General features: G+C 44.3%; 1 protein-coding gene across 3 annotated transcripts in view; it reads right to left on the bottom strand.

The window, feature by feature from the left end:
• Positions 1-16532, bottom strand: part of SS18L1 (SS18L1 subunit of BAF chromatin remodeling complex) — a 405815-nt gene that overhangs the window by 378902 nt on the left and 10381 nt on the right. For all 3 annotated transcript variants that reach the window (XM_069650717.1, XM_069650716.1, XM_069650718.1), the window contains exon 2: positions 4821-4897. In XM_069650717.1, coding sequence (XP_069506818.1) covers positions 4821-4897 — 77 coding nt within the window. The remainder of the gene's footprint in view (positions 1-4820; positions 4898-16532) is intronic.

The raw sequence follows: 16532 nt of genomic DNA, 5'->3' as shown, positions 1-16532 counted from the left end.
TTTGACCCCTTCCCCAGGAGAATGACTCCTCTCTTCTGGTATCTCACAAGTTCTTTCTCACAAACTTCAGCTTGATGTACCCTTTTCCACTCCATTTTGTTGTTAGCAAAGACCCGAATCCTTCTTTGCTAATCACTGGCTAAATGGTGCCACTGCGATGAGGAAGTTTTCCTTGCTTGCTCAGTTCTCTTTTGTTGGGGTCCCAGACCCTTCTCTGGTGGTCAGCAGGCCTATTACTACCACAACAAAGCTCTCTTCGGATGCTTGGTTTCCAATAGTTGGGGTCTCCAACCCATCTCTGGTGGTCAGTGGACTTAAGGTCGCCACTGCGATGAGAAAGCTCTCCTCAGATGTTGGGTTTCCAATAGTTGGGGTCTCCAACCCGTCTCTGGTGGTCAGTGGGTTTATGGGCACCACTGCGACAAGGAAGCTCTCCTGGGATGCTTGGTTTATGCTGATTAGGGTTCGCTGGCCCGTCTCTGGTGGTCAGTGGGATTATGATCGCCACTGCAATGAGGGAGCTGTGCTTGGATGCTGGGCATGTCAGTGTAGGGTACCCAAACCATCTATCTTCCACCGTAGTGTCCCCTCCAGGTCTCTCACACCCCCTGTTACCTTCTGAGGGATTCCGGCATGCCACTGGGACTTCCTGGGACTGGGGTTCTTCTCTATTCCGCACTGGGCTTCTCTCTTCGCTTTCCACAGCACTGGGCAGCTCAGCGCTCTGGTCTGCTGCTCAGCTCTTCATTCCTGCTGCGTGTTCGGGTGTGCGCCAGCTGGACCCACAGAGAAAATCTTCTGTGCCTAGTCAGCGTCCTTTGCTCTCCTCCGACTCTGCTCTGCCCACAGCGTTTGAAACTCCTGCTGGTTTCCGCACCTGTTGCCTCTCCCAGCTGGGTTTGACAGCTTGGTTAGTCTGTCGTCCATACTTATTCAATGTTGCCAGTCCCGCCCTGGCGGATTGTAAAAGTCCTTTGTTCTTGATCATAACTTAATCCTCATGCCTGCTCATGGCCCCCTCTTATCAGTATTAGCACAGACAATGACCTTCATGTCTCCTGTGCTCGTCTTTGTCGTAGTACTTTTGGCTTTAGCTTCATCCCCTGTATTACAGCAGTACATAGGTTTACTTTCAATAAAATGGCTCTGGACCATGGGGCAGGCTAGGGAATTTTGGGGAGTGACAATATTTAATGGAATGCACCCCACATGATCGTCCTTGTCCCCAGAGGAGGAGTCCCGCCCCATGAGGTCCACCCGCATGAAACCACCCTTAGGGGGACTACTGGGTAGGCCCCGCACCACCCTAGACTCATTGAAAAGGGCTCCCCCTTTGGGAAAAAGTGACAACACCTTATGAATGGTCACAGAGGGTACCTAATGATAACCGTGTTCAATGTTTACATTATGATCTGGTTTTCCACCTCCTACTGGCATAGGGTACTCTGCAAGAGTGAGGTGGCAAATGCTTTTAACAAGGTGTCCTGAAAAATGTAGTTCATTGATCCAATTCTTTAAAATGTGCAGAAACTGGCTCACAGTCCCATTCTGATTTGCTATCTGTTGTGTTGCTAGATGTGAGAAACAGACACCATGGTAGTGTGCACACTGAAAGGAAGGTCTGAATTCAGGAAGTGAGAATTCAGTTAACATTTAGACCCCAACTGTGAAGCTGTATCAAACTACTAGCTAAGTTAAACCTGCAATGATGTGATTATTATTGTGAAGCCGTTTAGAGGTTGCAGCAACAGGTTAACAAACATGCTGTACTTGGCTGCGTGATGGACTTGAGATTTGCTGCAGAAAGCCATTATCAAACTCCTGAATAGTTATTACGGACTGCCAAGATGGGAGTCCTTCTATACTATAACTATGTGAAAGGTCAATGTAGTTGGAGACCAAAAGGGTTGGACAGGTTGCTATGAATATGTGGGCACATTTGGAGATACAGTAAACCTGGCACTCAGAAAGAGCGGGAAATTGATTTATTTAATGAATATATATTGTCTGAGAATGCAGTCGCTGCTCTACTCAGGGTTCCTGTGCAATGAGCTCCTTGTGTTACATGACTGTTACTGTATGGCTACAACATGATTTGTTGCTTGTACAGCATTGTATGCCACAGTAATGTCACCACACACGACGGAAGAGCTAGAAGGGAAGCTTTCAGGCTGAAAGCCAAATATCTGACCAGCAGGGCACCGTATGATCAGCACAGAAGGGCCCCTCAGCCAGCCATAGACGAGAGAATAGGCATGAAGCAGAAGTGATTGTGCTCCAAAACGGACTCACAGCCTGGCGTTTGGGCAGATTGTACACCTGGAAATTCTTTTAATACCAACACAATAAGAAGTGAACGTATGTCATAAATGTCATTGTCATTTTCTCATCTCCCTATAAAATGTGCATAATTGTCAAGCTTTTATCAACAGATTCCTATCTTACCCTCTTAGTTTCCTTTCAAACAGTCCATTCTTGACTAGACGGGCTACAGGCTTGGCAGCCCCGGAATTACTATTTTAGAGTTTGCCTTTTGGGTCAAATGTAATGGTAATCCTGGTCAAAACCTTCACAAGTTTGGACTGCGCAGTCTAAGCACACCGCTAGCCACTAATGCACCCAACACAAAATTGTTATTAATGTCCTATTGCTCTCTGAAAGAGCCTCACATAGATAATCGGTCTCATTTTGTGCACATCAGAATATACATTCCTCTCCCTATCCCTATATATGGTCCACTTAGTGGTTAATAGTGTGGACACACACACAAACCGATATTACCACGAAACAAACCTTTTTTGCTTTTCTACGTCACCCTTCCCTATGTCTGTGGTAACTTCACCCTCTTTCTCCTTCTCTAGCCTTCCACTTATTCCTTTTCCTCTGTGATCCAAGGTCTGTATAACCTGGAGATAGCCACAATATGCCATTTTTTGGACAAGCCTAACTGCTCGGAGAACAGAGAAATCATGTAACCTATAACCTATTATTACCTACTCTATTAGGTAGCAGGGGGTTCGGGTATATGGCCTCCAATCACTGAATTGAGAAAGGTCAACAAATTTGCCCAGAGATTACATTCAGGATGGAGACCTTACAGACATGGAATGCTGAACAACGAAATCCGACCACGGGGGAGAAAACATTTCCAATTAATATAACTTTAAATATAATGGCTGCTGAAATCTGAAACGCAAGGAAATAGGCGAAAGACACCCAGAAATAATCAGTTTTGGAGCAATTACAACACACAAATAAGGCTAGAGCGCCATTGCACTTAGGGTGACTGTGAGAATATAAATAATGCCCTAATACATCAAATGTATCGGCACCCACAAGAGAATTGAAACATTTAATGATCAGATATGATATAATTAAGGATGCCAAGAAGATACAATTATTGAACTGAAAATTATTGCAAAGTAACAGAAATAAATTAAGTTCTGTCAGATAGAAAATAACAGAATCAGTCCAGTGAAACCCCTGTGATGTCTGCTCCCCCATGTAATGAAATTAGATGTTATGGTCGACAGTGTAAAAAGCTGCTGAGAGAGCCAACATAATTAAGGTGGTTACACTGTGGACATCAAAAACTATCACTAGAAATAATTCTGTCCCCATAAGATGGTGAAAGTCGATGTGGAAAGGATAAAGTGTGTGGGGAGACTCAGGGAAAGCCCTTAGTTGAGCTGTACATCAGATTTAAGGATCAGCATAAGAAAGGAGAGAAATGGGAGGGATACAGCATAAAATATGGGGGACCCATGGTGGCTTCTTATAAAAATGAACCAAAATGGCTTTTTCAAAAAAGTCTAGTATTTTGCCTGCCCTAACTAATCTGCATGTCTTTCTACGTTCCCCAAACATCCTAAATTATTTTTCTAGGAGCACCTATCTTGTGGAACTAGTCTGCTGCTGAGATCGCCTATACATTCCTTTCAGGTATGTAGTACAGCCAACCTACGAACTGGTTTTGGACAAGAGTAGCCTGCATTACCAGAGCCTGGCCTATATAGTAAAAGGCCATATCCTCCACTTCTGCAGGAAAGGCAACCACTTCCCAGAAAAACTGGTCACTCTCCAGGAGAATACTTGACCCAAATTAAATCCGATAAACATGTTGGTAAGGTTATGTAAGATGCCTTTAGCTGTACCCTTACAATACAGGCTCTCGGATGTGACCTAATGGTCACCAATTGCGCCTTGTTAAGTTGTCTATGACAGGAAGAGCCATTCTAATTTCTGGACAGGAATGACATCAGTATGTGTCTGAGCCAACATGAGTTGTGCTCCAAACCAATCACAGAGTTTCTTAATAAAAGTGACTCGTAGAATGAGAGACACAATAGACAGTTCTGCAAGTGTCCGAAATCTCATGCAATGTGTCTGAAATATCATTGATAAATTATTAAAATAACATTTGAATAGTACCACTTTTGTTGATCTTGAAACAACTGCTTGAATCTGCTCTGGCACATTTCAAATTAGTAATCTTCTGCTCAGAAGCTTGATGTTCAGGCCACTGAGCAACCTTACCAGATACGTTAATGTAGCCAAACCTAACTTTGGACAATCGTTATGATCAAAACTAAAAGATGCTCACAAACTGCCTGTAAATTGCACTCCCTTCTTGCTGTCTAGGAGAAAACAGTGGCACTGTTCTTCTCTGGCTGTTTGCTAGTACAGCTGGCTCTTTGTCAAGGCCTGCACATTCTGAAAGATTCTCTGTGTTATGTTCAAGTCTGATTTTACCATCACACGAAAATCTCTTGGTGAAAAAACACTCCAAAAGGCTCGATTAGATTTGCTTCTCTACTTACTGAGTGCATTCTGCTGTTTTGCCTTTGCTCTGGTATTCCATGATACATTGTATCAGGTGATGGTTTTCATCCAGCATCTGCAAAATAAATAATGACAATTTAAAGGAAACCAACAAGAGGTTTTATGTAAATAAGCGAACACAAAAACAGTCATAGTGAACACACAAATGCACTGTCAAGCAATCCAGTAAACAACATGTTGCTGAGATAACACACACCTATTTAGAACTAGCACTTTTTGAACAAGAAATAAAAACTACCCAAGAAAGAATCCAGACTTTATAGAAACCCACATGACTTGTTAGAAGCACAAAACACCCACAACAAATTTAAGGGTGCAGTAGTAAGCCTCTGACATGGAGGGGTCATTGTGATTGGCATAAACTTTTGTTGTATTACGAAAATGAAAAGAAAAGCCCATCTTACCCTAACTCTAAGAGGGGTTGCCCTGCCTCAACTAAGATAATAATGTCACTATCATTATGTCAAAAGCAAAAGGTCTGAATGTCCAATGTCAGAATCCTAACTCTGTCCCTCATACTCTAAGTTAAACTAAAACAAAAAGGAGATCTTCCTGGCCCAGAGGAATGACTCTCCCCTAGAACAAAATACAGTTCTGAGTTTATTAGTTCCTTAAGTGGTGGGGGAATGTCTCCCTTCCCCAGCGTTCTTCAGGCTTGGAAGACAATTCACCAATTGGTGGTGAAATATCTCATTTCCCCAATTGGCCCTTCTCAGGCTTGTTCTCTGTCTCTGGGGTCCGCGACCCTTGGATTAGCAAGCCTGGTTCTTTTTCACCAGGTACTATGACAAAGAAGAGGAGTTTTGATATGTCTCCAAATTGTGGTGGGTCCCCGACCCTGGTTGGCAGATGTGGCTTCCTTTGACCAAGTACCGTGAGGAAGAAGCGTGGCCTCGATGCTCCTCAAAACCGTGGTGGGTCCCTGACCCTTGTTGGTAGACATGGCTTTCTTTTACTAAGTACCACAACGAGGATGACTGGTTTGGAGGTTCCTCCAAGCTGTGGTGGGTCCCAGACCCTGGTTGGCATGCCTGGTTTCCTCCTTTCTCAGGTCTCCTAGTTTCAAATACAGACTTGGTTCACTCGCCTGCCAAGCCCTGTGTTCCTTTATATTGTTCTCACAGTTCTTGACGTCACATACAGACTTGGTTTACTACCCTGCCAAGTACTGTCTTCACATGTATCCCCCTCACAGTTTTCTCTATTATTTCACATACAGACTTGGTTAACTCCCCTGCCAAGTACTGTCGTTATATATATTACTCTCACAGTTCTCTTTTTGGTTTCTCATGTATGACAGTCCTGGGTAACCTTCCCACCAAGTACTGCCACGCAGAAGAGTATGCATTCTTATCACTTGATATGTCTTTTTCTCAGGAGGGTCCCAGACCCTGTTTCCCTTGTTATCATATCTTGGTAAACTGTCCTTTAGGATTGCGTAGATGCTTTCTTCTTTCCTCCACTTTTCATGTGTTATGTTTTTCAAGGGTTTCCTTCGCCCTGTGGGAACCCCCAACCACGGACTCAGTCACTCAGTTACCTCCAGGGTCTTGACTGCAGCCCTCCGGTTGGTTGCAGGCTTCTCTGTGTTCTTCTGGTTTGCCGGTACTCTGGTGTTCTTGTTGCTTTCCGCAGCGACTCTGCGGATCCAGACCCCTTCAGCGTCTCCCTCTTCGTCAGACTGTGTGTTCCTGTCGGGCTGCAAGGCTCGCACTTCCCACAGCCAGCCTCTCGGTTTGTTTGGCAGTTCCGGCGGAGACCGCCCCTTCAGCATCTGCGCCCCTGGGTCTGCCCTTGCCAGCCATCTCTGGAAGCCTCTGTCCCTCTCACGGTTCCTCTCTGAAGTGTCTGACAATCGGGTAAGTCTGTTGTCAGTCTTTATGCTACTAACCAGTTAGCTCTGTGACTGAAGACTAGACTGTTCAGATAGATTCCCCTGAGTAATTTGTGCGGCTCAACGCCTCTTCCTGTTCACAGTATCTTGGTTCAGATCTCCATTGTATTCATCCCTATTCTTCCTCGTCTCAGTCCTTCCAACTTCTTGCATACTACAGAAGTGTATAGGATAGGAGGGTAGGGGTGAAGAGAGTGGGTGTGAAGGAGAGGTGGGTGTAGGGAGTTTCCACTCCCATGAGATCTCCCCGGTGATAGCGGCCTCACCTCCCTGGCCTCATAGGAAGGGGCTCCCCCTACGGAAGCAGTGATCACATCCTGGGATCAAACAAACCAAGGGTAAAAAGAGAACCAAACTACAATAACTACAGAACTGCAAGTGTACACACATGAATAGAAACCCACCGATGGTAAAGATTGAACTGAACCTAAACCCATTAACTGAAACCAATGAAGTAATAACAGAATGAACCCATGTCCACTTGAAAAGACAGACATAACCCTATATATAGTGTATAGTTATCAGCTCAACACGTTTTTGCCCTTGGTATTACAATCAATTATGTATCAACACTTAATGTGGTGTCGTATTTAATTCTTTATTTCTTTGTTGAAACAGCCAACACATGTTTTCGACTACTTGTCTTTTTCAAGGCTATACCTCCTGTTTTCAAACAGACCGGTGCTTGATAATTTATCAATCTCCTTACAGCCGCTTTGCTGTAAATTATGCTCTGTAGCCCCACCTACGGTGTTGCAAGTATTGGAAATGCTGTTAGTCTGCCGGTGTCCCGTTCAAATTACGTTGCTTAGCTATGGAATGCCCATTGTCTCAGTCAATGACGCTGCATAGGTTTTCAATGCCATAAGCATGCGGACCGCTCTAAGGTGCATCCGAACAGGACACCAGTTGACTTACGGCAGTTGACTGCAAAAGCGCGTTGAGCCGATAGCAACTATACACTATTTCCGCTCTATGTTTTAGGTTCTCGATAGGTTATTAGCCACGCTGCTGACCCATACAAATTAAACGGCTTGTCCCAGTGCAATTGGGCACATTTCAAACCAATCTTAATTTACACTGTAACCCTACATATAGTTACAAAAAAGGAAAGAGTGAACTCAATCCTACCGAAGAACAAGAAAGAACATACTGTAAGGAAGGCACGGTGTCAAAGTAAGAAAGACACAAGGGATCACAGTTCAAGGGTCTTTATTAAACTGTAGAAATGGGTGAGATAAAAGCCTAATCTAAACCTATGTCTAAGATGGGAGCAAGCTACGACCATCAAATAATAATAATACAGTCCAAGTGGACTCTAGTCAAATAAAAACCGCCTATACTAAAAAACATATTACCAATCCTTACCACTTTTCTACAAACAATATTGTGGGATAAAGTTCACAAGAACAGAAAGAAGTGCTCACAAAATGATAAGTCAGGATGTTATTGCCAGGGTCTACCTTCCCCACATTTTTTGCACGGGACAAGGCAGTACTCTTGTGCACAGAACACTCCTGGGCTTCTCTGGCACAAGGCTACAGTTCCTTTTCTCAATATCAAGACCTTCTGTGTCCAAGCCTCTTTCATGTAAAGTCTCTTGCTTCAGAGGGCCTGATATGCCATTAACAACTAAAGAAAAGTTCCTTCTGCTAATCTTCACGTCAGTCAGGTTCACATTTGCTGAAATGGACAGTTTACTTAAATTTTCGCAATGCGGGATTCACTTCCCTTGGCTTTCCCCCGTCATCCCTCCATCGGGTTCACCCTGCCATTTTCACACAGTTCAAAAGAAAGTCATGCAATACCCCTTAGGTTCTTCCCTTACCCAAGTCCGGGTCTCAGCCCCCAGTCAGGCTTTCCCTTTAGCCTCCAGTCAGGCTTCACACAGTTTTATCAACACAATGTTCTCAGATGGGTTACCGTTTACCCTAATGTGTAGGCATCCCTCAGGTGTGTTCACACTTGCCCCATTTACATAGTTCACTTTGTTTGGCTTTCTCTTGGTGTCCCTCAGCCGGGTTCACATTTGCCTCCACAAAGTGCCAAATACCTTAAACCGACAAGGGGTTTGGGTTGACCCTCGTATGACCACTTTGACACCTCACACTGGCCTCCCTAGGGCCTTTTGGTACTTGTAGTTTCTACAACAACCGAAGACTTTCGACTGTGCACGGGATTCAACATAACCTGCTGCAGGACCACTTTGATTGCCCTGTTTAATACATTCTCCTTGTTCAGGAGCAGGATACTAGTCAGAGTCCTTCTAATGAGCACCCACGTGGCACCAGACCACTCTAGCTCTGATATCAATTTGGCTTACAAAGGACCTTTGTCCAATAGTCTTTCTTCATATAATGTTGCTCTTCCCAACCCTGAGCCCAACACGGTCTGACCTATTATCAGCTCTTTCCGACTCACCGACTGTGCCAAACTCTTTTGGCGTCGCCTACCCCTGGAGTCAAGGACGGTACGACGATGGCAACCGCTTCTCCCTGCCCTGGCTATCAGTGCGGGAGGGTCCCATGTACTGCTGACATCCTTCGCACTATTCGCCAGCTTCAATTCCCGGTCTTACGTTTCCCTTCTCAGAGGCTACGCGGGTCTGGGTTGATAAGGGCAAGGGCAATTCCCTCCCCGTCGTCCTTTCAGGTCTCGATGCCTTTCTCCTCTGTTTGAACTGCCGTCTTGGAATAGCTGCTTCCTCGTGCGTTTGGCCTTGCTCAGAGTGTGCTTTCATGCTCCACCATTTATCCCTATGGGGATAGGAAGGCCTGACTCTGCCTGACCATTGTGTTGGGACATGTGAGGTATACGCTGTGATGTTAGTCCGTTGTTTTTCATGGTAATCGGTCTGTGAGAAAGTGTTCGTGTCAAGAAAGGGGGAGTGGATTTCTAGATATCCTACAGGGTAGGATGAGAAAAAGGTGTCATAAGGGAGGGGATACCGAATTCTGGGATAAGCTGCCCTTCTCAGTAATGGGCAGAATCTACCTGGTGAAAATGATAGCACTCCCCCGCCTACTGTATCACTTTATAAATATGCCCTATCTCATACCAAAGACCTTCTTCTAAGAGCTCAACTCGCTGCTAAGTAGTTTTATATGGGGAAAGGGCCAAAGAAGAGTTGCAATGGGGGTACTAACCAGTGACTACAGAGAGGCATGGAGCCAAGGATATTTCCCCCAAAGATAAATAACCACCATGTTTCTTGGGTTACAAATGCTGACGACATTGTCCTGTTGGACACCACGCAAATTGGGCTGCAACGATTACTAGACGCATTTCAAAAGTACTGCAACAACAATGATCTATTAATAAACACAAAGAAATCACAGATCATGTCAATTATCAGTGGATGTCTTCGAAGGAAAAAAGATTTCAGATGGTACTTAAACAATGAGAAATTAAATGCCACACATTGTATTCGCTAACTAGGCGTGCAATTTAACATCTCAATACGGGAATGGAACTGGACGCAAGAGCTGTTAATGCGGATAACAATGTTCGCCTTGCAATGAATGAAACTTCATGCGGCATACGGCAAATTTACGCTAAAGCCATTACTCTCCTTCTACTTACAAAAAGTTGTACCAGCCATATCGTTTGGCAGTGAAGGTGGATGGAACATACCTGCCGACATCTGGTGCAAGTTAGGGGGAAAACTTTGGCGAAAAGTGCTACTCTTACCACAGAATCTCCCAATAACAGTGATCCGTTATGAATTGGGTATAGATTAATTATATGGCACAGTGCTATGGAAGTACATTTCTGCATGGCGTAAAATGAGAATGGTTCCAACAGTTGGCCCTTATGAAATTTTACAAAAGAGCTCTAGAACCAACTCGTTGGATCTAATAAGCTTGTGGGAACAAAAACTTCTTGCGATCATGCTATCGGCGGACCTGACGGAAGAGCTTGTTATAAAAATGCTGCAAAGAGCCAAAATTAAATTGAGATGCTGGAATTGGATCCAGAATGATGAGAAACGAAAAAAGTTGACATCTATTCAAGATCTGGGCTCTTCGATGCATGGTCTAGACAAAACTCCGAAGTATCTATGTAAATTTCCCTCACGGTACCATCGCAATCAATTTATGAGACTGCCCTTCAACCTCTATAAGACCAAAGCAGTTCTCATGATGAAGCGTGACCCGGACACTACTAATAATCAATGCAGACACTGCAATAATGCAGTGGAATCAGCTAAACATCTGATAATCGAATGCCCAGCTATTATTGCCCAAAGGATGTTACATCTTGCAAGCTACGTTCCAATAGATAACAACTTAGAAGATTGGTGGAGTTATCTAATCAATGCAACAAATACACAGTTGAAGTGCGCAGTGATAAACTATATGGACTCCTTACTGCCAGAAATCTGACGAGGTTTTGGCTAGACACTCTAAACAACAATATGACGTTTTGCAAGGGAAGGAAAGATTTATCCGTGTAATAAAAAGTTTGTTTTTTTGTAAATTTAAAAAAATTACTTTGTAACAAGAATTCTGCATTTTGAACTCAGCGGGTCAAATAAAGGACAAGTACTCGAAAAGTGCTCAAAGGGTAGTAAAAGAATCATACGTTCACTTTGTATTCATGGGGCTGTAGTCTCAACCTTAACTGGTGAAGTCCTGTCTATTAATTCACTTGAAAGATATTTTCTATTAGGCATCATCTCTATGTGAATTACTTTCAAGACATGTTTGGAAAAGCGGTCACAGCCTTGGAAGATTATGACTTGTCTGTTTTTCTTCAAATGTGTTTTCTCTATTAAGGAAGGTTGTCCAACTGGCTGAAAGTTTCATTAGTGGCTTTTAATTCCAAATATTTCATCACAGTTATACTAGACATGAATGAAGCTTCCCTCATTTACAACCTGTGAGTTTTTATCCTCTGATGTATTTATATAAGCATAATGGAATTTTCAGTCCTATTGCCCATTGGGCAATAACATTCACCAGTCGTTCTCTAAAGACTTTGCTTTACCAGGTTCTCTTTAAGGTCCTCTTGTGGTTTGCGTAGTTGATGTTATCTATATTCAACTTCAGTTTGGACAATTTATGCTGGCAACTCCCCCCCTGCTCCATTCCTGGGTAGCCTTCAAGCATCCCTCAACCTCATACTTCAACGTTCACTTACGTATGTACCTTAGAAGATTCCTGCCCATCCGAACATTCCAAAATGTATAGTGTATGCATACTAGCCTTCAGGATCACTGGCGACAGGTTAATGTGTACCCTCTAGGTTGAAGGTCCTCGGGGTCCTCATGTCATGAACCGTCGTCTACGTCCTTTCTGGACCTCCTGGTCCCCGACTCGCAGGGGATTGCATGCAGTTATCCTTCCAACATGGCCGCCCGGAACAGAATGCTCCGGATCAGTCTATGCATTCCACGCTGCTCATCCTACAAAAGAGACACGCCCCTGCAGCTCTGCGTGTCTCAACGCTACCACTACCTGTAGTCGGACGTGCTTAGCCGGAGTTCGATCGGGGCTCTCGCTTGATTCCTTGTCCCCAGTCCCTTGAATTCCCTCCTGTTCCTTTTCCTCCCAAATCTCCTGGAAAACCTTCCGCGCTCGATTCACGGTCCTCCGTGCCTCCGAGCGTACCTTAATTACTTCCTGGAATTAACCTGGACTTTTGGAACGCTCCCGGAAACTGAACTGCTACTCTCACGCTGGACGCCGAAGATCGGCGTTCGGGTCTATACAAATCCTGGACCGTAAAGAAGAAGAAATCCCAGAAGGTTGCAAGTACACAACAGAAACAGGTGAGAAGGGGAGAGACTTGTGACAGATTGAGACGCCTTAAAAACGATACAGATTCAGAGATGGAAGCCGCCGTTCAAGACCTCATGCGAGGCATGCAGGAATTAACAACGGAGGTACAGAACCTCATGGCAGATAACGCAGCATTAAAGCAGCTAGTTCTATCACGTGATTCCGCAACCAAAGAAAATGTAATATTGGGTGGAATAGTGGACAAGTATGACGGTTCTTCCAAGACTCTCCGCGCCTTCCTTGATTCGTGTTTAGTTCACATTACTTTCAAGCCCTACTACTTCTCCACTCCTAGAGCAAAGGTGGGTTTTATGATCTCACACCTCACTGGAAATGCATTGACTTGGGCAACCCCCCCTAGTCAATACAAGCGACGCTCTCCTGGATGACTATGATGGCTTTGTGAGAGCCCTTAAGGAGGTGTATAGTGCTCAAGAGAGACTACTTGAGTTTCAACAAGGGTCCCATGATATGCTCATCTATATTACTTGTTTCAAACAACTTGTGAAAGAAGCAGACTGGTCTCCAGGAGCTAGTTTTACACTCTTCCGAAGGGGGCTGAACGAAGAAATAAAAGATGAGCTTGCTAGGGAGGCCCGCACAAGCTCCTTCCAGGCTCTTATGGATCTATCCTTACAGATAGATTTCCGAATCCAAGAAAGAAGAGCAGAGAAGAGGAAGTCTGAGGCAAGCATCCAAAAGACCATCACGAAACATGCCCCTAGAGCAGAGTCTACTCTTCCTTCTACCCCGGACCCAGAACCTATGCAACTAGGAGCCTTTCGTGGACCCATTACCCCTCAGGAAAGGATGCGACGAATCCATACTGGTCTATGCATGTATTGCGCCTCCGATAAACATCTTGTGAGAGAATGTCCCATTGCTCTTCCACGGCGTCCTAGATGGAGCACAGTGAGAGAGATGTTTGCTTCACATCAATTCCATCCTTGAACTCTCCTGGACAAAATAACCTTGTGGTTCTTCAGGCCCTACTATCGCCTTCCAAGACAGAATCCTACCCCATCCTGGCATTAGTTGACTGGAGCTATGGGCGTATTTCTAGGTCAAGATTGGGTCACTGCTCATAACATTCCACATGAAAGCCGAGTTACAATGCAACCAGTAGAGGCAATTGATGGAAGGCCTCTTTCCTCAGGACCCATTACCCTTCAGACTAAAGAGATTCTACTTTCTATTAATCACCATCAAGAGAGAATCAAATTTGACCTCATTAAATCAGCCCATTATCCGATGGTTCTTGGAATGCCCTGGCTGCAGAGGCACAATCCTTACATCAACTGGGCAGCCGGCTCACTGTTTCTTGGATCTGAATATTGTATGGCTCACTGTCTATCCCTGGATACCTTACCAAAGCCTTCTAGAGACTTTCAAGAGAACCAACAAAGTCCAGTCACCGTTTCTAACATCATCAAGATTCCCAGGGCCTACCAAGCCTTTTCTGATGTTTTTCCGACCGCGATAGTCCAAGCTCTCCCTCCTCACAGGCCAGAGGATTGTGCCATCGATACTGAACCCACAGCTGTGATTCCTTTCGGCAGAATGTTTATATTACCTGAACCTGAAAAGAAGGCTCTCCGAGATCACCTGGATACGAACCTGGAAAATGGCACCATACGCCCATCCAAATCTCCAGCGGGTGCTTCATTGTTCTTCATCCCAAAGAAAGATATCAAAGAACTCAGACCATGTCTGGACTACCGTGGTCTAAATCAGTGCACTCTCAAGGACCGTTATCCTCTACCCCTCATCTCGGATATCCTGGAAGCAGTCAGAGGTGCAGTAATCTTCACACAATTAGACCTAAGGGGAGCTTACATCTCATTCGTATAAAGGAAGGTGACGAATGGAAAACAGCCTTTAGAACTCCCTTCGGCCATTTTGAATATCTGGTCATGCCCTTTGGACTTGCTAATGCCTCAGCAGTTTTTCAACGTTTCATGGATAGGGTGTTCTCGGACATGCTGTTCCTCTTCGTTATCGTCTACCTGGATGACATCTTGATCTACTCCAAGGACCTTCTAAGGCATGAAGAGCATGTTAAGGCAGTCTTACAACGATTACGTGAACACAAACTCCTAGCTAAACCCGAGAAATGCCCGTTTCACGTCACTTCTGTTCATTACTTAGGATTTGTCCTTAGTCCAGAAGGAATTGGAATGGATCCTTCAAAAGGTAAAGGCCATACTATCTTGGCCGGCTCCCACATCCATGAAACATATTCAATCTTTCCTGGGACTTGCCAATTTTTACCGAAAGTTCATGCCGTCCTTCTCTGAAATTGTTCAACCGGTCATTGCTCTCTTGAAGAAAGATGCTCCATTTCTCTGGTCTACAGATCAAGACAAGGCATTCCAACGATTAAAGACAGAGTTTACTCAAGCCCCCATCCTGGCTCAACCCGATATTAACCGGCCATTCCTAGTGGAGACGGATGCATCCAATTACGCCATAGGAGCAGTACTAAAACAGGAATTTGAGGACAAATTGGGGCACCCCATTGCTTACCTTTCACGAACCCTGACGCCCAGTGAGACTCATTATTCCGTCTTGGAAAAGGAACTGCTAGCTATCCGCCAAGCCTTCACAGAATGGCGACATCTACTCCTGGGAGCTAGGCATCCAGTCCAGGTCCGTACAGACCATCGAAATCTTCAAGTTCTACAATCTTTGAGTGTAGGAACAGTCGTCAGGCCCGTTGGGCCTTCTTCTTTGCCCAGTACCAGTCCCATATCCAAAACATATTAACAGACAACAAAACATCACACGAGCAGAAAGAGAAGCTCTGTCTGAACTATCGAAAAAATCTGACCTAGTTATAAAACCCGCTGACAAAGGTGGCGGAATTGTTATAATGAACTCCGAACATTACTTTTGCATGGTCATGGACCTTCTTAATGACACACAAAGCTATGAACTTTTAAAAAAGACCCAACGAAGGACCCGACTACTAAAATTGCTGCCATGGTCTCGTTTGCTCTGGAAAGAGATTGGATTACAGAAAAAGAATCTGATTTCCTTGTTACCACAGGAGGCGGAACCCCCTGCCTATAGGCGTTACCTAAGATCCACAAACATTCTACCAATCCCCCCGGCAGACCTATTGTGTCAGGGTGTGGGTCTATTTTAGAACCACTATGTAAGTTTGTGGACTATTTCCTCAAACCGATCAGTATACCACGGAATCTTACATTACAGATACGATGCACACAAGATGTTCGAAAACTTAGACTTCGACCCCCAAAAACATCTATTAGTGACTCTAGATATCAAGTCACTATATACGAGTATCCCTCAATAAGCCGCTATTTATTGCGCATATGAATATCTCATTGAAAACAACAGAGGGACCAAAGCTCCACCTGAATTTATCATTGAAATAATGACACTTGCCCTCTGCAAGAATTTTTTTGAATTTGATAAACAGTTCTACCTGCAAATTAAGGGAACTGCCATGGGGGCGGCATTTGCCCCAAGTTTGGCAATCTTATTCATGGCCAAATTTGAACAGAATTTCATTTTCAATCCCATCAACTTGTGGAGAGACAATATCAAACAATGGCGTAGATACATCGATGATGTCATTTGTCTATGGGTGGATCAGAGGACACATTACAAAACTTTTTTGTCTGGCTGAACACTTGTAGTACAGACATACAATTTACAATGGAACATAGCAATACCACAATACATTTTCTGGATCTGACGATTGGTCACAATCAGGGTAAATTAGTCTGCAACACATTTCGCAAACCAACTGATCGAAATATCCTGCTACATTTCCAGAGTGATCACCCTAAACACATCAAAGATAATCTACCATACGAGCAATTCTTGCGGTTAAGCAGAAATTGTACATCCCTGGAGAACTTCTACCATGACGCCGACTTACTAAGCAATAGACTACACGAAAGAGGGTATCCTAGGAAGTTGGTGTCCAGATCCTTGAAGAGGGCACGATTTACATGCCGTGATTCCCTTCTCACCCCCAAAAC

This window comes from Ambystoma mexicanum, chromosome 3p (assembly GCF_040938575.1).
Source record: "Ambystoma mexicanum isolate Mex_15411 chromosome 3p, UKY_AmexF1_1, whole genome shotgun sequence".
Lineage (NCBI taxonomy): Eukaryota > Metazoa > Chordata > Amphibia > Caudata > Ambystomatidae > Ambystoma > Ambystoma mexicanum.
Note: the sequence above shows the minus strand (reverse complement) of the source record. Positions and strands in the feature narration are given on the sequence as shown.